This window comes from Leopardus geoffroyi, chromosome C3 (genome assembly GCF_018350155.1).
Source record: "Leopardus geoffroyi isolate Oge1 chromosome C3, O.geoffroyi_Oge1_pat1.0, whole genome shotgun sequence".
NCBI classification, from domain to species: Eukaryota; Metazoa; Chordata; class Mammalia; order Carnivora; family Felidae; genus Leopardus; species Leopardus geoffroyi.
In genome coordinates, this window is record NC_059338.1 from 135,701,428 (window position 1) to 135,727,380 (window position 25,953).

Sequence of the window (25,953 nt, forward strand, 5' to 3'; positions counted from 1 at the left end):
TTCACCATTCCTTTGACTATTCAGGGTCTTTTGTGGTTCCATACACATTTTAGGACTGTTTGTTCTGGCTTTGAGAAGAATGCCGGTGCAATTTTGATTGTGATTGGATTGAATGTGTAGATTGCTTTGGGTAGTATTGACATTTTAACAATATTTGTTCTTCCAATCCATAAGCATGGAATATTTTTCCAATTATTTGTGCCTTCTTCAATTTCTTTCATGATTTTCCTATAGTTTTCAGCATATAGACCATTTACATCTTTGGTTAGGATTATTCCAAGGTATTTATGATTCTTGGTGCAATTTTAAATGGGATCGATTCCTTGATTCCTCTTTCTGCTGCTTCATTATTGGTGTATAGAAATGCAACCTGTAAAAGGGGAACATCAACACATTTCAGTGAGTTTTTCCCCTGGGAAATTGTGCCAGGTACATTGATTTTGTATCCTGCGACTTTGCTGAATTCATGTATCAGTTCTAGCAGCTTTTTGGTGGAGGCTTTCAGGTTTTCCATGTAGAGTATCATGCCATTTGCAAAAAGTGAAAGTTTGACTTCTTCTTTGCCAATCTGGATGCCTTTTATTTCATTGTATTGTCTAATTGCTGAGGCTAGGACTTCCAACACTATGTTAAACAACAGTGGTGAGAGTGGACATCCCTGTTGTGTTCCTGATCTCAGGGGAAAAGCTCTCAGTTTTTCCCCATTGAGGATGATATTAATTGTGGGCTTTTCATATATGGCTTTTATGATGTTCAGGTATGTTCCTTCTATCCCAATTTTCTTGAGGGTTTTTATTAAGAAAGGATGCTGTATTTTTTCAAATGCTTTTTCTGCATCTACTGACAGGATCATATGGTTCTTATCCTTCCTTTTACTAATGTGATGTATCACATTGATTTGCAAACAGTTATTTTTTTTTTTAATTTTTTATTCAACGTTTATTTATTTTTGGGACAGAGAGAGACAGAGCATGAACGGGGGAGGGTCAGAGAGAGAGGGAGACACAGAATCGGAAACAGGCTCCAGGCTCTGAGCCATCAGCCCAGAGCCCGACGCGGGGCTCGAACTCACGGACCGCGAGATCGTGACCTGGCTGAAGTCGGACGCTTAACCAACTGCGCCACCCAGGCGCCCCTGCAAACAGTTATTTTTTAAAAGAGTTAGTGTTCTAGATGTTTCCTCCCATGGAGTGAAGCACACCAATGGGAGGGTGTGCTTTTAATAGCTGAATATCTATTTATGAAGCAAAAAATGGGAAAGTTACAGGTTATTGAGAAATTGCTTTCAGTTTACTGGAAATACAAAATACAATATGCCAAATATGACTGTCTCAACATTAATTTTGGAGTGAACTAATTAACAAGAATTTTCTTTTTCTGTCCTTATTTTCATAGTTTCTTTGTTTAGTAAGAGCCAAGCAGTCCAGCTAATGAAGTTAGTTTATTAGACAGAGTTGATGTCCTCAGAGACTCTTGCAGGGGAAGGGCTTATGTTTCACACACAGAGTAAAGGAGCACGTGGCATTTATTTCTAAAGCTGAAAAAGGGAACATCAACACATTTCAGTGAGTTTTTCCCCTGGGAAATTGTGCCAGGTACACATTTTATGTTTTCAGATGGTAAGATACTAAATATCTTAAAATATAGGAACTAACTCATAACTCCAGTGCTATATGCTAACCATCTTAAATCACTCTTATCATACAAAGGATCCAAAAGTGAAATGAAGCTTTCTATTTTTTTTTTTTTGTAAGAAGAAAAATAAAGCCAAGGAGGGAAATGTTGCCTGCCTTAAAAAAAAAAAGTATGAATTGTAATGAATACAAATATAATTTGTAGGGAAAAACATAAATTTTTTCTATGTGAAATTAAATATTGAAGTCATTTTAGAAGACAATACTCCAAGTTCTTTATTGAAAACTGATGCCTTAAAAATTGGGGGTACAAAATTATCTGGCAATGTTAATTTCTGCCTCGTCCATTGGGGTGAATAATCTTCCAACTGTGCAGATAGGACAAGTGTAGTGAAGAGGGAAGTGAATCCCAAGATATAGAGAAGAGTAGAAGAGTACTTGGTCACAATAAGTATGACCATACTTTCAGACCAAGTTATATCTCTGGATACAAAAGAATATGCAGGTACAGTCAAGGATCCAAATATATAACTACTGAGAAATCATAGAGAAATTGAGAAAAATCTTAAGACTTGAGGGGAAAAAATGCCTCTCTTTTCAAGAAGATAAGCCCAAGAAACTACCAACGAATACACTTTAAGTTTATGTATTTATTTTGAAAGAGAGAGAAGAGTGAGCATGAGAGGGACAGAGATTCCCAAGCAGACTCCACATTGCCACTCCTTATGTGGGGCTCGAAATCACAAACCATGAGATTATGCCCTGAGCCGTGATCAAGAGTCAGGTGTTTAACTGACTAAGCCACCCAGGTGCCCCCTACAACAAATAAACTATACCTAGCAAAATCCTAAAATGATTTATAGCTTTCCAATACTTAGCAAACAAAGAGGTGGTCAGGGATCAATAGAATCCAAATGGGTTCACTAAAGGGAAAGAATTGCCCAACTAGCAGTTAAAGAGTTGTCACAGGTATCAAGTACCAGGATTTTAGCAATGCAGTTTAAAAGCTTCTCAAAAAAATCCATTAGCCAAGGGCATATTTGCATGCTTAATGTAGGTGAATTCACAGGTGGTTGAATAATGTTAAATATGAGTAAGAATCCACTTAGAGCTTTTAAGGGTTTTGTATCTGGTCTAGTTCTTTCCTGTAGTGATGGCAAAAGGACACCAAGAAGGCACATAAATCTCAATTGCATGATTAATTCATTAAATTATAAATACTTCAATAGATTTTTGCCTTTTTTTTTCCAGACTGGTGAAAAACTGGGTCCAAAATAAGTAAGATGAAATTTATGAAATGTAAATAGAAAATTTTTCATATCAGTTCGAAAGGCAAATATGTAAGGTTTTTCTAAATTTATTTTTAGAATGACTCCGTGAGGTGGGTATTATATTCACAATGTTGAGGATGATAAAACTGAGGTTTGGTGAATTAGTAACTTTCCCAAGTCATATTACAACTTCTTCTACTATCTCATCTCCATTTATTCAATCTGACTTTCCTACCTCCCTCTTATAAGGAATCTTGTGATTACATTAAGCCTGCCTAGATAATCCAGGATGATCTCCTCATCTCAAAATCTTTAATTTAATCCTATCTGCAAAGTCATATATATATATGATTCAGACATGGACACATTTGGGGGCTATTATTTAGCCAACCATACTGGTGCATAGTGAGCAAGGTGAGGAGTAGCTGGAGATGAGATCAGAGAGGCGACTAAGAACTAAATCACCTAGCCTTGAAGGCTATCATGAGACTCTTGGGTTTTACCATAAGTTAAATGGAGAAATATGCAGAGTAGTGACACAGTTGAACTTGTGTGTTTCAAGGACCATTCCAGTGGCTGTATTGAAAAGAGATACAAGGAGGCATGATAGATGCAAGAAGACCAGTGAGAAGGTGCTTGGAGTGGTCTAGGGGACAGAAAGTGCTTGGGGAAGGTGCTAGGGGACAGATGGTGCCAGCTCACACCAGGCAGTGGGAGTGGCCAGAAGTGGTTGGATTCTGGAGATACTTTGAAGAAATCCAACAGAATTTTCTGACAGATTCAGTGTGCTCAGAGAAAGAGTGATCCAGGGATTATTTCTTTTCAGTCTGATCAGCTCAAACAGTGGAATTGTCATCAACTCAAATGGAAACTTCTATTAGAAGGAGTAGTTTTAGAGGAGTGGTTAGAATAGAACCATATATTCTGGTTTTCAGTCAATATTGTCATGATTATTGGACATCAAAGTAGAGATCTGAATGGAGAGTTGTATTTAAGAATTTGGAATTCAGGAGAAAATTCAGAACTAGAAATATTAATACGGGAATATAGGAACTGTCAGCATATAGATAGTGTTTTCAGCCACAAGACTGGATGAGATCTTTAAGGGGAATAAGCGTAAAATAAACAAGAAATGATCAAGGAATGAATTCTGGAGCACATCCTTGTTAGGAGGACAAGAAAAAAAAAGGGAATTTCTAAACAAGAGCTAAGAGAAAACAACAGTGCAACTGCAGTTTCCTGGAAGACAAGTGAAAGAGTAAATATTTTAAGGATGAAGAATTATCAAATGTGACATGTGAGATGAACATCAAGTACTGCATTGACCACCCCATGTGATCTAGGTTAGTCTCACAACTCAGAGTAGTAATGGTCCAGATGGTGAGTTGATATAGATATATCACTTAGAACAATGGTTTCCAAACTTTGGTGCATTTTGGAATGAATCACCTGAGAATCTTTTAAAAATAGTGATACCTAGCCCCACCCCCCAAAAAGAAAACCCCATTCTGATTAGGATTTTTTAAATAAATTTTTTAATGTTTATTTTTGAGAGAAAGAGAGAGAGAGTGGGGGAGGGACAGAGAAAGAGGGAGATACAGAATCCAAAAGCAGGCTCTAGGCTCTGAGCTGTCAGCACAAAGCCCGATGTGGGGCTTGAACTCACAAGCTGCAGGATCATGACCTGAGCTGAAGTCAGATACTTAACCAATTGAGCCACCCAGGCACCCCTGATTTGGATTTTTTTAAAGCTCCCCAGCTGAATCTCACATACAGCAAAGTTTAGGACACACTAGTTTAGAACAATGCCAGCAAAAAAAAAAAAAAAAAAAAAGTTTTGGGGACAAATTAAGTTGAGGAAGCTTGTGGGAAAGGACAGGGTTTGGGGGAAAGGGAGTAGAAATTACTGTGCAATTGACAAATTATGGAGGCAGAATAATTGTAAATTGATTATTCATGATCCAAGGGCTGCCTTGGCAAGTATAATTACATCAGTTTTTCCTCACTTGGCACACCAAAACTTTTGGTCCTTCTACCCAAATTAAGTAGATCTTTAGCTCTGCTCAGCAACTGTTGAACAAAGGCAAAAAAAAAAACAAAAAAAAAAAACAAAAAAACAAAAAAACTCTCTATGAGAGATTAGTGCTTCTGAATGGTGGGCAAAGCCAGAATGCACAGACTGAAAAAGAGCCAGTGATGAGTCACCCTCAGCCCCAGTGACAATTTGCAGTGACACTTTCCAAGCAGCTCTGAAAACAGTTCCTACCACCACTTCAGACTGCCTGAAGAATTAAGATCACAGATAGGTTTTATTTCTTCTGTAGCTGATGTAACCCTATCCAGACTATTTTTTCTCTCTTAGAAATCTTGCAGCTGTGAGTTTAATGCCAAGTTGCATGTTTCAAATAAAGATCAATAAAAAAGACCTAAGTCAGAAAACAAGAGACTCTCTGAGATTCTTTATACACCAGCTGTTAACTTTTGTGTTGAAATTCTGGTTGGATATTTGATGCTTTCCTTTAATTCAGAAAAGCACTTAAAGCACTTAGGGAAGCACTGGATTGATTTTCAATTTGGGAATCCCATGTCTTCAGAGCAACTCAGAAATAGTTCAATAAAATTTTGTGAGTAAGTTTTCTGCTCTAGCAAGCAGGTAAATGGAGTTAGAAATGCATTCTGGAAAAACGAAAGTGTGCTTATGATGCAATAAGAAGCTCACAAAGAAGGAAATGTGGACACAATCGGGAGGGAAATCAGATGTGAGTGCCCTGACTAGTTAGGAGGGTTCCAATTTAGGGGGGGGGTCAAAGATTAGGAGTTGCAGCGGCAATTGTAAAAGAAAGAAAAACCTGGAAAAAGAGAGATCCCTGATCAGAGAGAAGGGGTAGATAAAAGAATAAGAATCATTGTGAATAGGAGAAATAAGAAAGGAAAGAAACATGCAAAAAAAGTCCCAAGACAAGAGTGAAGAGGCATAAGAAGGCCAGTTAACTGGAAAACTTTGGGGCAGAAGAAAGGAAAAGGGAGTGTTCCTGGAACTCACAGGGACCGGTGGTTATGGCCAAAGCTGGGAGAAAGGTTCTGTCCTGATCTGAAGGAGGAAGAAGGATCAAACTCTCTGTTTTCTGCCATTACTGATGACTTTTCAAACTGTCATCCCTACAGCAAAAAAAAAAAAAAAAAAAAAAAAAAAAAAGCGTCGGAGTAAAACAAAAACTATCTGTAGATGACAGAAATTAAAATAGTTGTTGTTAATTTATTGCTGATCATTTCCAAATGTGAAAGGTCTGATGAAAGTTCATAACAAGAACAGTGCAACTGACAAGCAAATTTGGCTGAATACGTGGCATGAAAAACAAGATCAGAGAGTCCTTTCAAAACACTTCAGTGAATGAGTAAGCATATTTGCAAAGAAGTCAGTGGATGTTATATCTGATTTATAAAATTAAATGAATATACAGAGGAAATACTTTTGTGATACAATAATCCTGAGACATAATACACATAACATACCAACAATATGCAAATAGTATGCTAAGAATATCCCAAGATTATCCAGTAAAGAGATCTAATAAGTATGGTGTAGAGTATAGACATCCATATTTTTATAAAACCTCATGGAACCGTCTGATGTACATCCTCAACTGAGAGTCACTGGCCTAGAAGATGTTAGATCCAAATGAAGAAGTTTGTGGCCAATAAGCATTTTAAATAATAACTGAAATTTATGACTAATAACAGTTTAGTATTTAGTTTGATGCCTAATATCATAAGGCAAAATAGCACCAAGTAGAATCATGTCGTGGACAGCAAGAGCATTGACAAATCCCTAGGAACTTCATATACAGGTTGAAATTTCTGAAATATTTATATTAATATTTCACTTATAAAAATTTTACCTAGGGGAAGGATAAACATCTCTTTTCAATTGACAGCTCTTCTCAATAGGAACATAGATTTTTTTTAAGCCTAATTATTTCTAGTACTTTCCAAGATGAAGGAATAAATCTTCGTGATTTTGCAGGGACCCTCTGGGAAATCACAAATATAGTTCTAGGTACAAAAACTATCCTGTAAATTTTATGTTATTTTTCTTCCTATACTGAGAGCTTGATTTGGGAAAGGCAAAAATAAATATTATTGGAGGAGATTTAGACTTAAGATAAGACCATGGGTGCCTATAAAATAAAACTTGCTACCTATTTAATTGAAGTGACAAAAGAATTTTAAAATACACATAGAAGGTAACATAATTGTAAAAATGTTAGCTTCTTCAGAAGTGAAGCTTCTTTGTTCTTCTCTTTTTTTAATTGTTTTTTTAAAAAGTAATACAGGATGTAATAAAGACAACATAAAGCACAGAAAGTTACTGATAAGACAATCTTTGTTATGTAGGCAAATAACACAGAAAGATTAACCCTTCATATTATAATGAAAGCAATAAACAGTAAATCAAGGAAGCAATCCCATCAACACTGAGCAAACTTTGCCAAGCTATTAAAACATTCCATAGCTTTCAGACTCAGGTATTATAAACCAAGGCAAATAAAATTTACATTCCAAGCTGTGGCCTTTCATTGTGCCCTCAAGTATTCTGGAACATACTGGGCCTTTAGGATAAATATTGTAAGACCGTGAGAACTAATTTCATAAGAAACAACATACAAGGCTTTCATCATTACTACCTTCAAATGAACCAATAAAAGAGCATTTTAAAAGATCTCAGTTTCCAATACATTTAAAAATCAGTAGACATAACCCACATAAACACTCTTTGGAGTCCTTGATAAGGTATAAGGGTATAAATGGGTCTGAAGAACAAAAACAGAAAAAAAAAAAAAGGGGGGGGGGGAGGGGGTGGACAGAGAAGTACTGTGTTAGGAAAAAAACTATTATTTTCCTTGGAAATAGAAGTACATATGTAGTCATATTTTCTGTCACTATTGCTCCTAGTAGTCTCAAGCAACAATATTAATGATAAGTTTTAACCAAAGAAACTGAAGTCTATTTCACAGAGAAAATTTGGGTATGGATAATGGACACCAGTCTGTCACAAATTAGCATTTTAGCCCACAAGCAGAACTCATAAGTACATGTAACACAGCTTTCTATAGACACATACTTGCTACAGCCTAATATGCCTTCTGAAAGTGGCAAAACTTTACTAAAGATCTAGCATATCTGTAGCATATTAAAAGCAAAAGCATATAAACAAAAGTATGCTTAGTCATCAATGTTCCTGTGTTCTTACTTAAACATGATTTAGCTATCCAGGATTAGCTCACTTCAATCTGTCTAAAGTTTCAAGTTCCCTAAAGATCTTTTTTTTTTTTTAATTGAGGTATAATTTACATACCATAAAATTCCCCATGTTAACATGTACATTTCAGTGGCTTTTCGTATATTCACAAGATTGTGCAACCATCACCATTACCCAATTCCAGAATATTTTCATCACTGTCAAAAGAAAACCCCATACCCATTAGCAGTAACTTCCTATTTTCCCCTTTCCCCCACTCTTGACAACTGCTAATATACTACCTGTATGTCTATTTGCTTTTACCTACTCTGTACATTTCATATAAATGGAGTCCTACAACATGTGGCCTTTTGTTTTTGGCAGTATGTATCAAAATTTTCTCCCTTTTTATAATCAAATAATATTCCATTGTATGAATATACCACAATATGTTTATATCTCCATCAGTTGGTGAATATATGGGTTGTTCCCACTTCGGGGCTATTATGAATAATGCCTCTATAAACATCTGTGTACAAGTTTTGATATGAACATAGGGTTGAATTTTCTTGAGTGGAACCTAGCGGTTGAAATTTCTGGCTCATATGGTAACTCTACATTTAATTTTTTTTTTTTTAATTTTTTTTTCAACGTTTATTTATTTTTGGGACAGAGAGAGACAGAGCATGAACGGGGGAGGGGCAGAGAGAGAGGGAGACACAGAATCGGAAACGGGCTCCAGGCTCTGAGCTGTCAGCACAGAGCCCGATGCGGGGCTCGAACTCCCGGACCACGAGATCGTGACCTGGCTGAAGTCGGACGCTTAACCGACTGCGCCACCCGGGCGCCCCTACATTTAATTTTTGAAGAACTACAAAACAGTTTCCAGAGCACCTGAATTATTTTGTATTCATGCCAGCAATGTCTGAGGGTTCCTATTTTTCTACATTCTCACCAACACTCATTATTGTCTTTGATTACAGCCATCTCAGTGTGTGTGAAGTGGTATTTCATTGTGGTTTTTAATTGCAATTCCCTAGTGACTAATGAGGTTAAGCATCTTTTTCATGTACTTCCTGGTCATTTGTATATATTCCTTAAAGAAATGTTTATTCAGATCCTTTGCCCATTTTTCAAGTTGTTATTTGTCTTTTTATTGTTAAGTTCCCTAAAGATCTTAGAAATTATCGTCAAGCTGGCATACTTGAAAACATGATTCCTATTGAAATAGTTTCAATTTAGTGTTTTGAATATTAATGAATTTTAAATACACAGATTCACATTTTTATAAACAATCAGTATACCTTCATAAGTTTAGATAAAGCATGCCCAAATAGAATTTTAAAAATGCACTTTTATATTATATTCAACATTGGTAAATATTGCTGTTATCATACCAAAATTACTCAGTTAGTCCTATTTGCCAAAGTTTTACCTTAATTATGTGAACATGGATTCTTAAAATGTTTCTGAGTTTCTGCAAGAGTGCTTTTAAAAAAAAAAGCTGTAGCACACGAAAAGTATTATTAGCTCAAATACCATATTTTCTTGGAATTTTAGAGATATTCAAAGTATATATTTATCTCCAAGCTAATTGGAATAGAGCTCCTTTATTTTTCTATTTACTCTTTCTGTCCTTCAGCACCAGGGAAACATTCTTCTCCCTCTGCCTGAGTGTCCAGTGGTCTGACCACAAAGCATTACTGCCTGCCTGACTTCCCTCATTCCTCCCGGCTTTTCTTTCTCAGGCCAGATGCCATGACCTACTCTCTTGATCTTTGTTATATCTGAAATTTCCCCTCTACCTCATCTTTTTTGTAAAAGTCTTGTTTATATCTGAGTCTTTTCTGTCATTACTTTTCTATTCTTATTTGTTTTTGTCTTTTTTTCAACTGTTGCCCTAGGCAAATGGATAAAAGAGTAGCTCTTCAATCATTTGCTTTACTGTTGCTTTAGACTTTTATCCTTTTTTCAAGTTTATTTATTTTGAGAGAGAGTGTGTGTGCATGCATGTGCAAGCGGGGTAGGGACAGAGAAAGGGAGGGGGGAGAGAGAGAGAGAGAGAGAGACAGAGGGAGAGGGATAGGGAGAGAGGAAGAATACCCAGCAGACTCCATGGTGTTAGCACAGAGCCCGACATGGGGCTCCATGTGGAACTTGATCTCACGAACCATGAGATCATAACCTGAGCTGAAACCAAGAGTCAGACTCTTAACAGACTGAGCTACGCAGGTGCCCTGCTTTAGACTTTATTCTAATCAAACTTTCTTAATCTCTATTTTATGCTCCATCCATCTCAAATTTCTTAATTTTCATTAAAGCACTTAATGTTACAAACAGTATAACACAAACATCCTTTCTCTGTCATTTGAAGTAGTAATCTTTAAAGTATTTTTATCTACTATGTTTTCCCTACCGTCTCTCTTCATAAGAACCTTGGAGACAGGTCTCAGGAAGGAAGGGGAGCCAGGAGGGAGAAGAGGAGGGAAGGAGGGAGAGAAACAAAAGGCAAAGAGAGGGAGAAGATGGGAAGTCTCTTTGGCTGCTTGGACTCAGCAGATAGAACTTGTTCCCACCTTCCTGCATTAGAATACTTTGGCTTTGCTCCATAAATTCTATAAAACATCTTTGTAACGTAATTACAAGTGCTTAAAAATATAATAATAGGCTTGTCCATCAATAACACTTGCCTCAAATTGCTCTTTCATCCTAGTGAGCAAGACTCTTTTTGTGAGAGAGCTAGCCAAGGATAAGCGTGCATTCTGGGGTTCTAGACAAGGGCTCCCCTTAACAGTTGAAAGGTCCCAGGAGGTCTAAGCTGAAAGGTAAGCCAACAACTTGGTTGTTAATGGATGTCAACTATGGATCCAGCAGAACTCCAGGCATTGTGGAACATGAAGATGTACACAATAGAGTGCCTGCCCTCAAGCAGTTTATAATAAATGGTAATACTGAATTAAGTGTCTATATACACCAAAACATAAGGGTGTACATGAATGACTATATCAGTGCTTAGAAGGTGAGCACTGTGGACAGAAATGGTCTTGGAACAGTTTCGTAAATGAGACTGGCTTGAACTGTACCTAGAAGGAAGGGAAGGATTTGGCTGGATAGAAGACATGAAGGCTGGAGAGAGATGGCTATTATTATCAAATAAATGTAAGCCAACCCAGAGGAAGGAAAAGATACAGAGTATTCAGAAAGTATTGAAGAAGATAAAAATGAAAATGTTTTCAAGGGCCTTGAAGGCCAAACTTAGGACCCTGAATGCTGCTCTTTATCCTGTCTTGACTGGAGAAAGGACCATAAATTCTGAACAGGACTTCTTTGCCTGTGCTATTCCCTCTACCAGCAATGGTCTCGTCTTCACCCTCACTCCCACCACCACCCTTTTCTTGCTATGGCCGGCTCTTCATATTTGCTTTGAAGGTCCACTTCCTCAGAACACCCTGCATATGTAATCTACTCCCCCTTAACTTTCTGTCACAGGATCTGTGATTTGTTTGCATATAATTAATTAAACCACCAAGTGTAACTCTGTATTTATTTATCTACCTAGCTCTTCCACCAGCACCAACTTTCACAAACTCAAGGACCACATCCTTTGTATTTGTTTATGATGTTTCCTTGATAATAATGGCCACCTGTCTCCAGCTTTCCTATCTCAATACAGCCAAACCCTTCCTTTCCTTCCAGACCCAAATCAAGTCAGTCTCATCCACAAAACTATTCCAGCCATTTCTGTCCACAGCACATCAAGAAGAGAGAGGGCCAACACCCCTGTGAATGTCAACTTTGTAAGCAGTTAAAAAATAGGAGAGGGACTCTAAGAAAGAGAGGAATAGAGGAGACAATGTCCCCAATCACAAGAAAGAAGAGTTTCAAACAGGGCAGGGGCGTGGTGGTGGTGGTGGTGACAAATAACCTTAGAAACCATACAAATGCAGAATGACAACAAAGGGTTTCCCACTTAGAAATAACCATGGATCTTTAAGAGAAAGTTTTGTAAGTGTTCAGGATGGAAAGCATACTAATAAACATAATAATAATAAGCATCATAAGTAGGGATGGAAAGCATATTGTCAGAATTCAAGAGTGTGCTTTTGAGAAGTCTGGAAATAGAAGAAAGGTAGGTTGCATTTAAAGATAGGAGAAATATGGATAGTTGACAAGAGAAAGATTAAAGATGTAGAGGCAAGAAGGGATGGCTGATGGTGTTGAATAAGAGAGTTGGGTGGGAGTCATTAGTCATGCATTGTTAAAGGAAGCTTCACAACATTCTTCACAGAATTGCCAAGACTGCATAAGGCAGTAACTTAACATCACATGTGCCAATTCCTCATGTGTTGGAACAATAGCAAAAGACCATAAAAGATGCCTGACAAGCAACAGGTCTGTGTTAATAAGACATTGAGGAATGAGCACAAAACCAACTGAGGTAATTGGGGGGTTGCCCAACCATACCCATTTAACTTCTCCTCCATTTATCTTTACCAAAATAAATTTTCAGGGCTTTCATTCATATACTTAAGAAAATATTTTGCAAAATCTTTCCCTACAACATCATAGAATTCAGATTGAGAAAGGGCATTAACGTTATGTAATCAGCAATGGGCAGGAGATGTGAATAGACATTTCTCCAAAGAAGACACAGATGGCCAACAGGCACATGAACAGGCACATGAAAAGATGCTCAATATCATTAACCATCAGGAAAATGCAAAATAAAGCCACAATAAGATATTACCTTATACCTGTCAGAATGGCTATCATCAGAAAAACAAGAAATAACAAGTGTTGGCCAGATTGTGGAGAGAAGGGACCCTCTTACTGTTAGTGGGAATATAAATAGGCACAGTCACTATGGAAAACAGTATGGGGGTTCTTCAAAAAGCTAAAAATAGAATTACTCTATGATCTAGTAATTGCACAAATGGGTATATACCTAAAAAATACAAAAACACTAATTCAAAGGGATACATGCACCCCTATGTTTATTGCAGCATTATTTTTAATAACCAAACCATGGAAGCAGCCCAAGTGTCCACTGATACATGAATGGATAAAGAAGATGTGGTATATATACAAAATGGAATATTATTCAGTCATAAAAAGGAATTAAATCTTAACATTTGCAACAACACGGATGGAGCCAGAGAATCTGGTGCTAAGTGAAATAAGTCAGTCAGAGAAAGACAAATAACCATATGATTTCACTTGTATGTGGAATTTTAGAAACCAAACAAACAAGTAATGGGGGGGGTGGGGAGGAGAAAGACACACCGAGAAATAGACTCTTAACTATAGAGAACTGATGGTTACCAGAGCAGAGGTGGGTAGGAGGATGTTTGAAACAGGTGATGGGGATTAAAGAGTACACTTATCATGATGAGCCCTATGTTTAGAATTATTGAATCACTGTATTATACCCCTAATATAACACTGTATGTTAACTAACTAGAATTTATTTTTTTTTTTTTTTAATTTTTTTTTTCAACGTTTATTTATTTTTGGGACAGAGAGAGACAGAGCATGAACGGGGGAGGGGCATAGAGAGAGGGAGACACAGAATCGGAAACAGGCTCCAGGCTCTGAGCCATCAGCCCAGAGCCCGACGCGGGGCTCGAACTCACGGACCGCGAGATCGTGACCTGGCTGAAGTCGGACGCTTAACCGACTGCGCCACCCAGGCGCCCCAACTAACTAGAATTTAAATTAAAAACTTAATAAAGAAAAAAAAAAAAAAGAAAATGAAAGCACTAACTCGAAAAGATACATGCACTCCCATGTTCAATGCAACATTAATTACAACAGTCAAGACACAGAAAAAACCAAAGTGTCTGTCAATAGATGAATGGATAAAGAAGATGTGGTATATACATACATATATATACAACAGTAATAACTCAACCATACAAAAGGAATGAAATCTTGCCATTTATAACAACGTGGATGAACCTAAAGGGTATTATGCTTAGTGAAATAAGTCAGACCAAGAAAGACAAATACGGTATGATTTCACTTATGTGTGGAATTTAAACAACAAAACAAAACCAACTCAGATAAACAAAACAGAATGATGGTTTCCAGAGGAGAGGAAGAGTTGGAGGTGGAGGGAGGGGGGGTGAATAGGTGAAGAGGACCAAGAGGTATAAACTTCTAGTTATAAAATAAATAAGCCACGGCAATAATAATGTACAGCATAGGGGATATAGTCAATGTCGTATTAGGTTTCTGTGGTGACAGACGGTAACTGGACTAATTGTGGTCACTATTTCACAATATATATAGATGTTGAATCACTATGTTATACATATGAAACTAAAATAATATTGTGTGCTAACTACACTTCAATAAAAAAAACTTATCTAATCATGGACAACAATGCACCCAAATCAAGAATGACATTTTCTTTTCCCAACTGTAGTTTCCTTTTGCTTCTCTGTAGGGTAGTATTTCTTTTTAAAACATTTCATTCTTCCACTAAAATATGACAAAGGCATAGTCAATAAATAGAAATTCTCATCTTTCCATGTCCAAATCTCTAACTGGTTTAATAATTCACTCCCTCTCAGTGCCTAAAAAATGGGACTTTTATCTTTGAATCTATCTGTAAAGCCATTCTCTTCCCCTCCCACTTGCTAAATGGACTCCATTTATCACTCATTTTATGGGAGTTTATCTAATCCAGGAGAAGTTTGATCAGATAACCTGGTCCTTAGAAAACCAGAGGAAGATTGCTAGGAATGACTTCTATTGTTTGAGAATCTCTCTTTGATCTGAAATTTTTAGGAAGGCTACAGGATGTCTCCAGGGTCTCTTGGGTTTTTGATGGTCCAGGAAATGATTACCCTGGTCTCAGAGTCTGCAGAGTCTTTCCTGAACGTGCTCACTGGATTGAATCCTTCAGAATGATTTGAGGATGAGCTTAATCCCCAGTCAGAGACCGAACATTCCTAGTTTAATGTTGTGATATAATATGACAGATTTATACATTGTTCTGACATAATGAAATGCAAAGGAATGAAGTGTTTTATTTACAAAATAACCTCTTATTTCCACAGTTCATTCATAGTTACACAGGCTTTCTTGACCTTGTCAAAATGGCCCCAGGAAGCATCGCCATGAACCTTGCAGAACAGCCTGACCACTTTACAAAGACCAGAGCATTGGGCCAGAAAGTCATGAGGGAAGGAAACAACAACATAAACAAACAAGAAACAAAACCAGGAGACCTGGGACCATCCACTCCTCAAGAGCCTCCATCCTTTCCTCTGTGTGGATACAGAAGTCACAGAGTAAATGTTGAATGAATCCCTTCTCAGGTTCATCATTCACTCAACAAACATTGCTGATCATTGCTTCAGCAAACATTGTGTTCTCTCTAGGAGATATAAGAAAGTACAAAGATGAAAGGGGTACCGTTCTACACTCAAGGAGAAGGCAGCCTCGAGAGAGAACGAGGCAAATACTTAAATTCAATGTACTATACCCTACAGTAGAAAACATACAGGTATTAGAGAGGGGGTCACAGAGAAGAGATTAAACTAATCCTGGGGTAGTTAAGAAAGCCTTAGAGAATCATTTTAACTGAAAATCATTTCAGCTGTGTTATAAGCCAAACTCCTATGAGTTTGGTTCAACTCCCCATGTAGAGACCATGGGGAAAGATTGGGTACTTTCTCTTCTAAACAGTGTTCTGGCTATAATATTAGAGGGTACAGAATCCTTGGCTATGACTCTTCAGGAAATTTGGAAAGTGTTTGAGTGAGTGTATAGAGAGACATTGATTCCCACTCTCTTCCAGAGTAGTACAGGGCCTTGGCTTGGGGAGTAACAGGAGTCACTCTAGAGAATGCTGTTCCTATTTACTAGAGCAAAGTACATGCCCCCAGCTGGGTTTTCTGGTATATCTGGGTAGGAGCAAGTGGATAAAAAAAAAAAAAAAAAAGAAATGCCTTTTTCATCATCAAAGTTTTTTATTCCCCCCTAGTTTTGAGAGAGAGGAGAAAAAGCAGACCTCATTCTCAAGTACAGCTCTACTCGAAATGTGGTGGAAACATCAGCAGCATGAGCATCACCTGAAAGCTTGTTAGAAATGCAGAATCTCAGGCCCCAGGCCCAAACTACTGCATCAGAGGCTGCAGTTTAACAATCCACAGGTGATTTGATTTCTATGCCTGTTAAAGTTTGAGAAGCTCCGCTCTAGACCAGCGTGGTGGTTGAACACTGCAATCACCTGAGGAGGCTTTTAAATTACTGGTCCCACCCCCCAGGAGTTCTGATTTAAATGGTCTGGCTTCCTAAATGATTCCAAATGTGAGAGAAGGTAGTAAAGCACGTGGAAGCCTCCTGTTCCCTATAAGAACCTCTGAAATCGCAGCGGGTCTGGGTGCTGCTGACGGGGAGTGGGTAGGAAGAGCTTCCTGAAGCCCAGCGAAGCGGCTGCCCCTTCATACAGGTAGGAGCCGGGACCAGACTGTCTGTTCAGGTTCAGGGGCTGGACTTACCCTTGGGCACGAACTCGTTAGGGCTATTCACCAGGCACTTCAGTATGTGGAATCCATGTAGAAATTTGTTATGGTAGATCAAAACCTTAAGCCTGGAATGTTCTACGTATGCTTACGTGTTTAGCTCATTCTCGGGCAAATCATTTGCATTCAGAGGAGGGTCCTGCGCTATGGAAGGGAATAGAAAGGGAAAGGTCCAAGAAAAGCCAGGGGCCTAAAGCTGTCAAGCAAGAGACAAATAAAAAGCCCGAGAGGAGTTACTCAAAGGATGCAGCACCCAGGGAACCCCAGCCATGAGTCAGCACAGGGGAGGCCCAGCCCCTTCTAGGGGAGCCTGACTGAGGATCAGGCTCAGCTGCTGGGCTGGGCAGTGCGTGCTGCTGTTTCTCGTCCCAAGACCAAGTCTTAATAGCAACTTCCCTTCCTCGGCTACTTAGACTTTTTTCCCCCCTGTGGCTGGAAAGAAGTGTCACATTTTACTCCTAACTCTCTCCCCCCACTCCCTCCCAGAGAGCATTTGCCCACGGGGGTGGGGGCGCGGCACTGTGAGCTCCCTCCAGCCTCGGGTGACTGCTGTAAGTAACTTTCAGCTCCTCTCCTTGTAACACCATGACGTTCCTCCGGAAGCCTAGGAGCCGGACAGCTGCTTTTCTGCCTCTCTCCCTGCTCTTTTTGAAGATTCTGCAACCAGGGCACAGCCACCTTTATAGCAACCGCTACGCTGGGTGAGTGGAGCGACTTTCATTCCCTATATGGCTTTTAGTTGGAGGAGGGGGCTGATTTGCTGCTGAACATGCCTCACTTTTCCCCCCACGTCTGTGGTCTCTGTGTGAATCTGTACACTTTTTCCTGGTCACCTAAAGTAAAATGTGCGTGCAGCTCCTGGCTCTTGGGTTTAGCTCACTGAGAGAATGTGATGGTCCCAACTGTAGCTTTTCATACTTCTTATAGTGTGCCAGCCTGTGGCCCGCAGTTGAATGAGATTCTGTCCTTGGAGGAGCCGTGGCCAGTATTTGCGGTGTTTGCCTTGGTTGATGCTCCGTAGGAAGGATGCTGTTGTTCCATGTGAACTATGACCTGAAAATGAAGACTTCTTCAGAATTGTACACAGGAGTGGTTGAAACTCCATAGCAATTGAGAACGGTGTGTGAGGTGTGTGAGGGTGTGTGAGGACTTGCTAACCTACGGAGTAGTTACTAGATCTTCAAATCTGAACAATGCAAATGAGCCACCTCAAAATAAGCAGAATAAAAGTAGCCAATTGTGAAGCTATCGTATTTTTCTCAAGGGAGGAACTTAAACGGGGAAAACAATGAGGTACCTCCCTACCCCCACACAGGTTAGGGTACTTCATGTTTGCCTCTCATAAGGAGGCCCAGGGCTGCATATAAAGCAGTGTGACTATGCACCTTATTCTGAAGGCTTGCTGTGGAATATACGGCAAGCGCTTTGCTCCTATTTGCAGGGGGGTGGTTCTTTGAATCTGGAAGTTAGGGCATTGCTGCATTTTTAAAGCAGGAATGAACCTTCGATGGCTCCCCTAGTTCAATTGGATTTTACAGAGGAGGAAAACCAGGTCTTGGATCTTTTGACCCAATCCTTCAAGAACTACCAGTTGAGGAAAGTTTTTCACCTAGATGCGGACTGGGACCAGGTAGTGCCTGGGATCTTAAGGCAAAGTTGTTTTTAACAGGAATGGTGTAAAGAAGAGTTCAGAAGTATGACCCTGAGAAAGCAAATGTTTCCCTTGCTCAAAGAATCTAAGCACTGCCTTCACTGTGTCTCCTGAATACAGTGCTTGCAGAGGAAACTTCAGAAAAGCTGTCCTCCATTTTAGGGGGTGCAGCCTGGGGGTGGAGGCATTGGCTGAGATAAGGGCTATAGATAACTCAATCCCCAGTTTTTACACCAGGGTGTTCCCGGGAGGCACAGAAAGGCATGAACATCTGAAGGCTGCTTTCCAGACTCCTAGACACATGGTACAGGCTTTACATTCTGTAATGTCCTTGCCCTTGGAGATCTGGGCAAGGGAACCATGTTTAATGACTGGTGCAGGCCCGGCTGTAGAATTTACCGACTCTCCTGGCTGGCGTCAGACCAGGTGATAATCTATCTCGGGGCCCGTGTGACCTAGGATTGCTCCTCCATTCAGCTGTGGCCCTGTTCTTCATTATCTCAGTTATGTGGTGTTGACCAAGTTCCCGGACCTGCTTCAGCTGAGCAGGTGTGTGCACTTCCCTAAGTGCCGCTTAGAGGAAACGAGGCCAATAGTGGAGACTTGACTTTAGGGTTTGCTACCACTGGAACCTTCCTGGAGGAAGCTGAACTACCTTGTCTGTTTTGCAGTGAAAGCCTCAATTGCCGTTTTCCCTTTGGCTGCTATATGTTAGTCCCAAATGTATAAATTACCAAATGTCTGAAAGTTGGAGGAAAAAGCTGAAACACTCAAAACTGAAAGTAGCCTTGTCTATCGCTGTGGAAGCCTAGAGTTGCTGTAAAACCAGGAGTGTCTCTGAACACTTCCATCAAAAATGGGTTTTAACTTTGCTTTATTCTCATTCTCTCCTTACCGAAGACAGAAATGCCACTTTGGTTTGGGATTATTTTGCTTTATTTACTCAGGAACTACTTTGTGCAAGTCTAGCTCTTCCGCAAATAAAAACCTGATGAGGGTGCATCTGGGTGGCCAGTCTGTTAAGCGTCTGTTGACCTTGGCTCCAGTCAGGGTCTCACCATCATGAAATTGAGCCTCGAGTCCTGCTTGGATTCTCCCTCCCTCTCTCAATACTTTTTTTTTTTTTTTTTTTTTTTTTTTAAAACACTAAAAACCCGATGGATGACCTGGTGCAATAGTTAAGCCCCTATGAGGGGCTCAAACTCCCAAATCGTGAGATCATGACAAGCTGAGATCAAGAGTCGGATGCTTAACTGTGCTACCTAGGCACCCCTGGAGCAACCCTATTTCTTGGATGTTAGTAAATCATTTTTGTATGTCTTGGTTGAGTCTAATAAGCAATTATCATTTGTGGGACTCTCTACCTGAATAAAACAGAACACTCCAGGCAGACCAGCATGCTTCCTGAGTGCAGCTAATGAGCTCAGTCCTCTTTCTACATAAACTATTAACAGTTGTTTAATGCCAATTGTATAATGCTTAGTAAGTGGCAAATTGAATCACCTGGGGGTGGGGGAGGAATTAGACCAGGAAAACTCAACAAAAGTTAATACCTTTTTAGAGAGCTGTATTACATATTTACAAGAGAAATCTTAAAAATACATAGAAAAATGAAGCCAAGTACACAAAAATTTCAAATGGTATTGATGGATAGTGTCAGAAGGCTTCAGGGATTCCAAATCCATAGTCCAACATTTCTGTGTTTAACACCAGTCAGTGGGATTCCTACACAAGCAACACTGCCTTTTTTTTTTCCTTGCCATGAATTCCTGGAAGCAGACTTAATGGTTCTGTGATTATATCTGAAGCAAAAAAACAAGGATCTTGTGCATCACCTGAAATCTGTGCACATGTGTGTATACTCTAAGGCCATGAAACAAATTCTGGAAATGGTGTAAAATCAAAGTGGGTATGATTTTAAGAACTACAGTATCTTCTTCGTGCCAGTTAGTGAGCATAACGTTTGAAAGTCCAGAAGTTCAGCTGTCTGGCTTTCCATTTCTGCTTTGCCACTGTTAGTAGCTCTGTTACTTGGGGGCAAGCTCCTTAACCTCTCTGACCCTCCATTTCCTTATCTGGGATAATGGAGATAATCCGAGAACCTTCCTCAAATTGTGAGGATTGAATACAATAGGAGGTTATTGTATGGTTCTTGACACTAAGTTAACAGGGTGATAAAGTAGCTAATACTTCCCAATACTTGATATCAACTGTTTTAAAAATTTCTGAACAACCTCACATAATTCTGGGTATCCCTGTTTTCCAGATAAGCTAAATGCGGTACAGACTGGGTAAAACCCAAGTTCAGAGCTAACTAACCCAAAGTCACTATACGAGCAGAGATCGGATTCTAACCCAGCTGGGTGTGACCTGACAAGCTCTATTTCACACTATCCCCTGTCTAGATATGGGGGAGGGGGGGAGGGAGAGGGAAAGAACTGCTCTTAAGGAAAACTGAAGGTTTAACCTTGTTTGGGGAATTGCTAGTTTCAGGATAAGGTGTGGATTATATAGATAAAACTGAAGGTTTAGTTGTGGTTCTTATCTAGGGTGAGGAGTCACTGATGTCTACCTGCTTTTCTAATAAGGGATAGGAAATAGAAGATGATGGAATTTTAGGTGGTCACTACAAAGCACAGAAAGTAGCCATGGATGTGTGCCTTCATTCAAGTAATACCCTGTGCCAAGAACCGTGACCAACAGAGTCCATGCTGATGGTCTTCAGTTTAGTAAAGAAAATAGCCCCACACACCACCTTAGTAAACAATGTATAAATGTTGTATGGGATGATCAGACTATAAGTATTGAAGTAATCTCTGAACCGAGAAGGGAGGAATAGAAATCTCTTCCAGGCCTTGCCTGTTTCTGGTCCCCCAGCCCTGCTATAGCTCAGCTGGGGAGGAGAGAGCATATGTTCTGCTGCCAAAATCTTGAACCCACTGGTATTGATCTGCCTGCCAAGACCTCACACACTCCTTCCTCATTCTGCCCTGCCCATTTTGAAGACCTCTGTCTCTGTGGTTATTTCCCCTCTTAGGGGAGCAGCTTCAAGGACTAAGTATCTTTCCCATGACCATAGGTACATGTGTGCAGGACTGGTTCCAGCCCACTAGCCAGCTGGTGCATTCTGCTTAGGGTCCATGCTATACCCACACACCCAGCCCCAACCCTGTTGTCCCCCCTGCCACCCCCCACCCTAGTAACTTGTCAACTTCACTAGTCCTTCATGGACATAGGATCTGGAGATTGAAGACTTGAAGGAAATAAAGGGGTGGTAGTGGTTGTTTTAAAGCCATTTGGTCCTTGAAATGCTATAAGCAAGGAGGTTCCCAATTGGGATGTGACTTATTGAAAAGATAACTGAGAAATCCAGTGAATCAGTAGCATAGATTGAATTTCAGAGGCCTTGTATTTTCCGCCTTAACTCTCTGGTTATTCCCCTATGTGTCTCAACAGCAGCTTTTTATTCTTATCCCTGGATGGTGGCTTCATTTTAATGTCCTTAACTTCCAGAAACTTGGGGCTAGAGTTGGAGATCAAATTGATTGTGTGAACCTGAGTCCTCTATGTTGGCAGTTAAAGTTCTTTTCAGGTAGGATGGTCAGAAATCCTGATTTGCCCAAGACTGGCAATCTGCTGTTCTGGCCTGGTAATTGGCAATGCCCCATTTCAGTCTGAGCAGGGTCCTTATTTGGATGGTAAATCATGGGTTCAGCCTTCTTATTCACTATGTTTGTCTTTTTAATGAGCTTTACTTCACGTCCTCAACTATTCAGAGAGCAAATTTAGCTCCTTATATTCCCATAAAAAGTATCCTACTTGTCCTTGCCTCTCCTTTGCAATAGCTACCAGTTGTGTTCAGGATTTCCTTATCTCAGCCTAGATTAAAGTAGTTTTCTCCTGATCTACCTTTATCTAGTCCATTATCACACTGATGATCTTCCTAAAATAAGACTGTGTTCCTCTCTTGGTCCAAGATCTACTGTGGCTCCCTGTTGCCAACTACATCAAATCTAGAATCCTTTGCCTGGCCTTCAAGGCCTCTGTGTGTTGGACTCTCTGGTCCTCTTGTCTTGATTTCACTCTTCCTCAGCCTCGAGACTCCTCTATATCCGGTCAGAGAAATAGCTTCAGCATTGCTTCATCCTTAAAACAGGTAGGCTCCATTCATCATGAGGGCTAAAGCAAGAATGAGCCATCTCAGATCATGAATGATAGATTGAAATGTGTGTGATACAGATTTGGGGCATTAGGAATTAAGGATGTACAGTGGGTTTTAAGGCTGGTTTTGAACCTATTCTTCACAAGTCAGCATGTGGCCAATAAAATAGGTCTTCAGTATTCTCTGGAAGTTCCTTTGAGTTCTTGGCCCTTATAAACGGGAGAATAACTTTAGTTTTCCTTCTGCATTAGATCAAAGTGCAACTTGTAGGTGCTGGTTATCAGCTGTTTATACCCAAAGCTTTATTCCCTGCAGTCTCTTCTGTGTGTTGAGGCCTCTTGCTTTGCTTGCAATGCTGCAGGTCTCTATTCCTCTGACCTGAGCTCCCCATGGAGTACTGCCTGTCTGGGATCTGCATTCCCTCTGTCACTGAGCTAGTAGAAAGAGGAGTGTTTTATGTGCTTCTGGACCACTTTCTCCTTGGAGCCCAATCTGATAATGGAGCCTTTATCGTATGGCACCCAGATACATTCTGGGTAATACCATTAAGCATAATCACTTCCACTCCCTGAAAAGCAAGGAAGGAGGTTACTATTTCAGAACTTCAGTCTATATTGTAAAAGCTACATAAAGCATTAAATCTTTTGCCTGTGTAAATGGAACCGCTGATCAGAAAATGTCTTGTGACTTGTTATGTTCATTATGAGCCCTCAGATAACTGGTTTATAGGATTAGAATTTGCATTGCCAAACATCCCTGCCCAATTTGCCTCTGGGCATCAGCTTCTTAGGATAAAGTAGAATGTAAACTATGAAGTCTTCAGGTAGTTCTGGGTAGTAAATTTCATAAATGATTTTATTAAAAGTTCAAGCAATGGGGCGCCTGGGTGGCGCAGTCGGTTAAGCGTCCGACTTCAGCCAGGTCACGATCTCGCAGTCCGTGAGTTCGAGCCCCGCGTCAGGCTCTGGGCTGATGGCTCAGAGCCTGGAGCCTGTTTCCGATTCCGTGTCTCCCTCTCTCTCTGCCCCTCCCCCGTTCATGCTCTGTCTCTCTCTGTCCCAAGAATAAATAAACGTTTAAAAAAAAAAATTAAAAAAAAAAAAAGTTCAAGCAAACTTCTAAGTGGCTGTCTTCAGCAAAACTACTGTTTTTTTTTCTCCATGTACTTTGAAAATCATAAAATACTATGTTATTGAGGATACTGTTGAGTTGTAGGTTTCTTTTTCTATAACCCCAAATCTCGATGGTTTAAACAAGAAATTTCTTCTGTAGAAATCCATGCGGGTATAGTTGGTGGTACCAGAGAACTAGGCTCTCTGTCCTGTCTCTCTGCTGTGCGCAACACTCCCAAGTGTGATTCAGTGAATCTTCTAGCCAGCCCCATAGAAAGGGTCGGTCACTCTCCTTTAAGACAACAGTCCTTTAATGTCCCTCCCTACTGGCCACAGTTGATTAGAGGGCTTTGGCTGCATAGAAGACTATGAAATAATGGCTGGAGATGGAGAAAGGGGGGTGTTGGGGAGAACACACTAGGAAATCGGCATCTCTCCATGGTCACCCTGATAGTTAATAACTACCAACCCATTTTCCCTTCTACTTCTTCTAAAGTAGTGTATCCAGATGGGCTTCTATAATTCTGTACTTCACGTGGATTCAAAATGTGCATTTTTATTCTGTAAATGGTTTTGAAGTCAGTGTCAGAACTGAAAGAGACCACAAAATAAGAGCTCAGTCCCCTTAATATGTGAAGAAGCCCAGCTTCAAAATAAGATTTGCAGAGCTGGGCGGGACTTGTAGCATTCCTAACTGTTAAACAGTTTGGTGAATCCAGAAATCTTAGTCTTCCCTATTCCCTAGGATTATTGAGGATGAAGTAAAGGGATTTGGCAAGGCCGGGAAGTGCTTAATGAGGGAGGATTTCATTTCATTTCCATAAATATTTGTAGTGTATCTGGCCCTCTGCTCATCTGGGACTACAGATAAAAGAGCAGTTCATGTGCACGGCGTAATGAGTAACTTGGGCAAGTAAACAATTCAATGCTGGCATCACTGTGCCCACAGACAAAACTCTGTGCTGACCAAGTACAGGAGAGGGTCACTTAATCTAGGACAAAGAGTGGAGAAAGTCAAAAAAGGCTCTTTGGCTGTGAGAGGAGTTGTTAAAAGATAAGAATCTGGAATCAAAGTCAATTATTAAATATGCAAGATATTTTACATTTTTCTTTTGAATGATTGGGAGTCCAAGGACCTGGCTCTCCTCTCAGTCATAAAGAACAAATAGAAATTAGGTTAAGGCTTTCGAGGCACTGAGAATATATTTCCTGTGCAAAGAACTACAGGTGAGCATTCAGTCCAAGTCTAGAAAATCAGAGTAATTAAGTATGACCAAAATGCCATTTCTCTGGGAGGGAGGAGAGGTGAGATAAGCCTTCAAGGTCATGAAACCCTTTATGTCCCATAATATGGAGTTCTGGTTTCTCCCAAAGATGACAGGGTGCTAATCAAGAATTTTACAAAGGAAATTTAGAGGACTTTTTTTCTTCCTCCTGAAGAAAGCTCCCTCTGCCATAATTGAGAAGGGAAGACTTGAAAGCTAAAGATTTGGAGCCAAAAGAGTGGATATCATAGTGACCACAGCAATACGTGGCAGAGCCTGGCTTCTGACAGTAATAATCAAAAGGAAAGGAGGGAACCAATTAAATAATTACATAGTTTTCACAATTGGGTAACTAAAGGAGATAAGGAGAAATAGTGTAAAATGATCCTTAGGATTGGGTAACAGAACTGAGCTCTTTGCAGAGAAGGTAAGTACTTCAGCTCTGTAGTTTGAGGTAACTATAAAGTGCCCAACTGACTAGATGGCTCTGAAGCTCAAGAGCTCTCTAGGCTGTGGAATATATGCCAGTAACTTATGTATAAATATAATTTCTTAACCACAAGTGTATAATGGAACATCTAGGAAGCACTCATTACATGAAGAACAAAGTGCCAAAACCAAGGTGGAACTGGGTAGTGGGGTTGAGGGGGTGGGACAGCCAGTCAGAGAAACAAAATAGAAAGGCCAATAAAGAAACCCAGGGAAATATTCTAGAAAGGTGAGGCCAGTCACATTAAATACAGCAAAGCAGTATCCATTGGCTTGGCCATTAAAGACCTCAAATCGTGTTCTCCTTAGAGGTGCTCTTGGTGGAATGAATGGTGAGGGAAATCCAGAGCATGATAAGTTGAGGAACAAATGGTATGTGAGGAAAATCAGGAAGTGTAGACTGTAATTTCAAAAAGCATATCCATGAAGTGGGAAGTGGGAGTAGAGAGTTGAGAACTAGTGGAATGGGTTTTGTTCCTGCTTTTACTGAAGGTAGGGGAGTATGTCCATGTTTTATGTCAGGTGGTAGGAATGAGAAGAGAAACACTATACATAAGAAATGGAGTTGGGTCTCCTCTACACAGGGTTAGCTGGCT

General features: G+C 39.9%; 1 protein-coding gene across 3 annotated transcripts in view; it reads left to right on the top strand.

Annotated features, from left to right (window-relative positions):
• The window catches only part of CPA6 (carboxypeptidase A6), a 522,469-nt gene that overhangs the window by 197,862 nt on the left and 298,654 nt on the right, over positions 1-25,953 (top strand). The window contains exon 1 of one of the 3 annotated variants that reach the window (XM_045455002.1): positions 17,002-17,379. The exons of the other annotated variants lie outside the window; for them this stretch is intronic. Coding sequence (XP_045310958.1) covers positions 17,264-17,379 — 116 coding nt within the window. The 5' untranslated portion in view covers positions 17,002-17,263. Of the gene's footprint in view, positions 1-17,001; positions 17,380-25,953 lie in introns of those variants that run through there. 3 annotated transcript variants of the gene reach the window in all.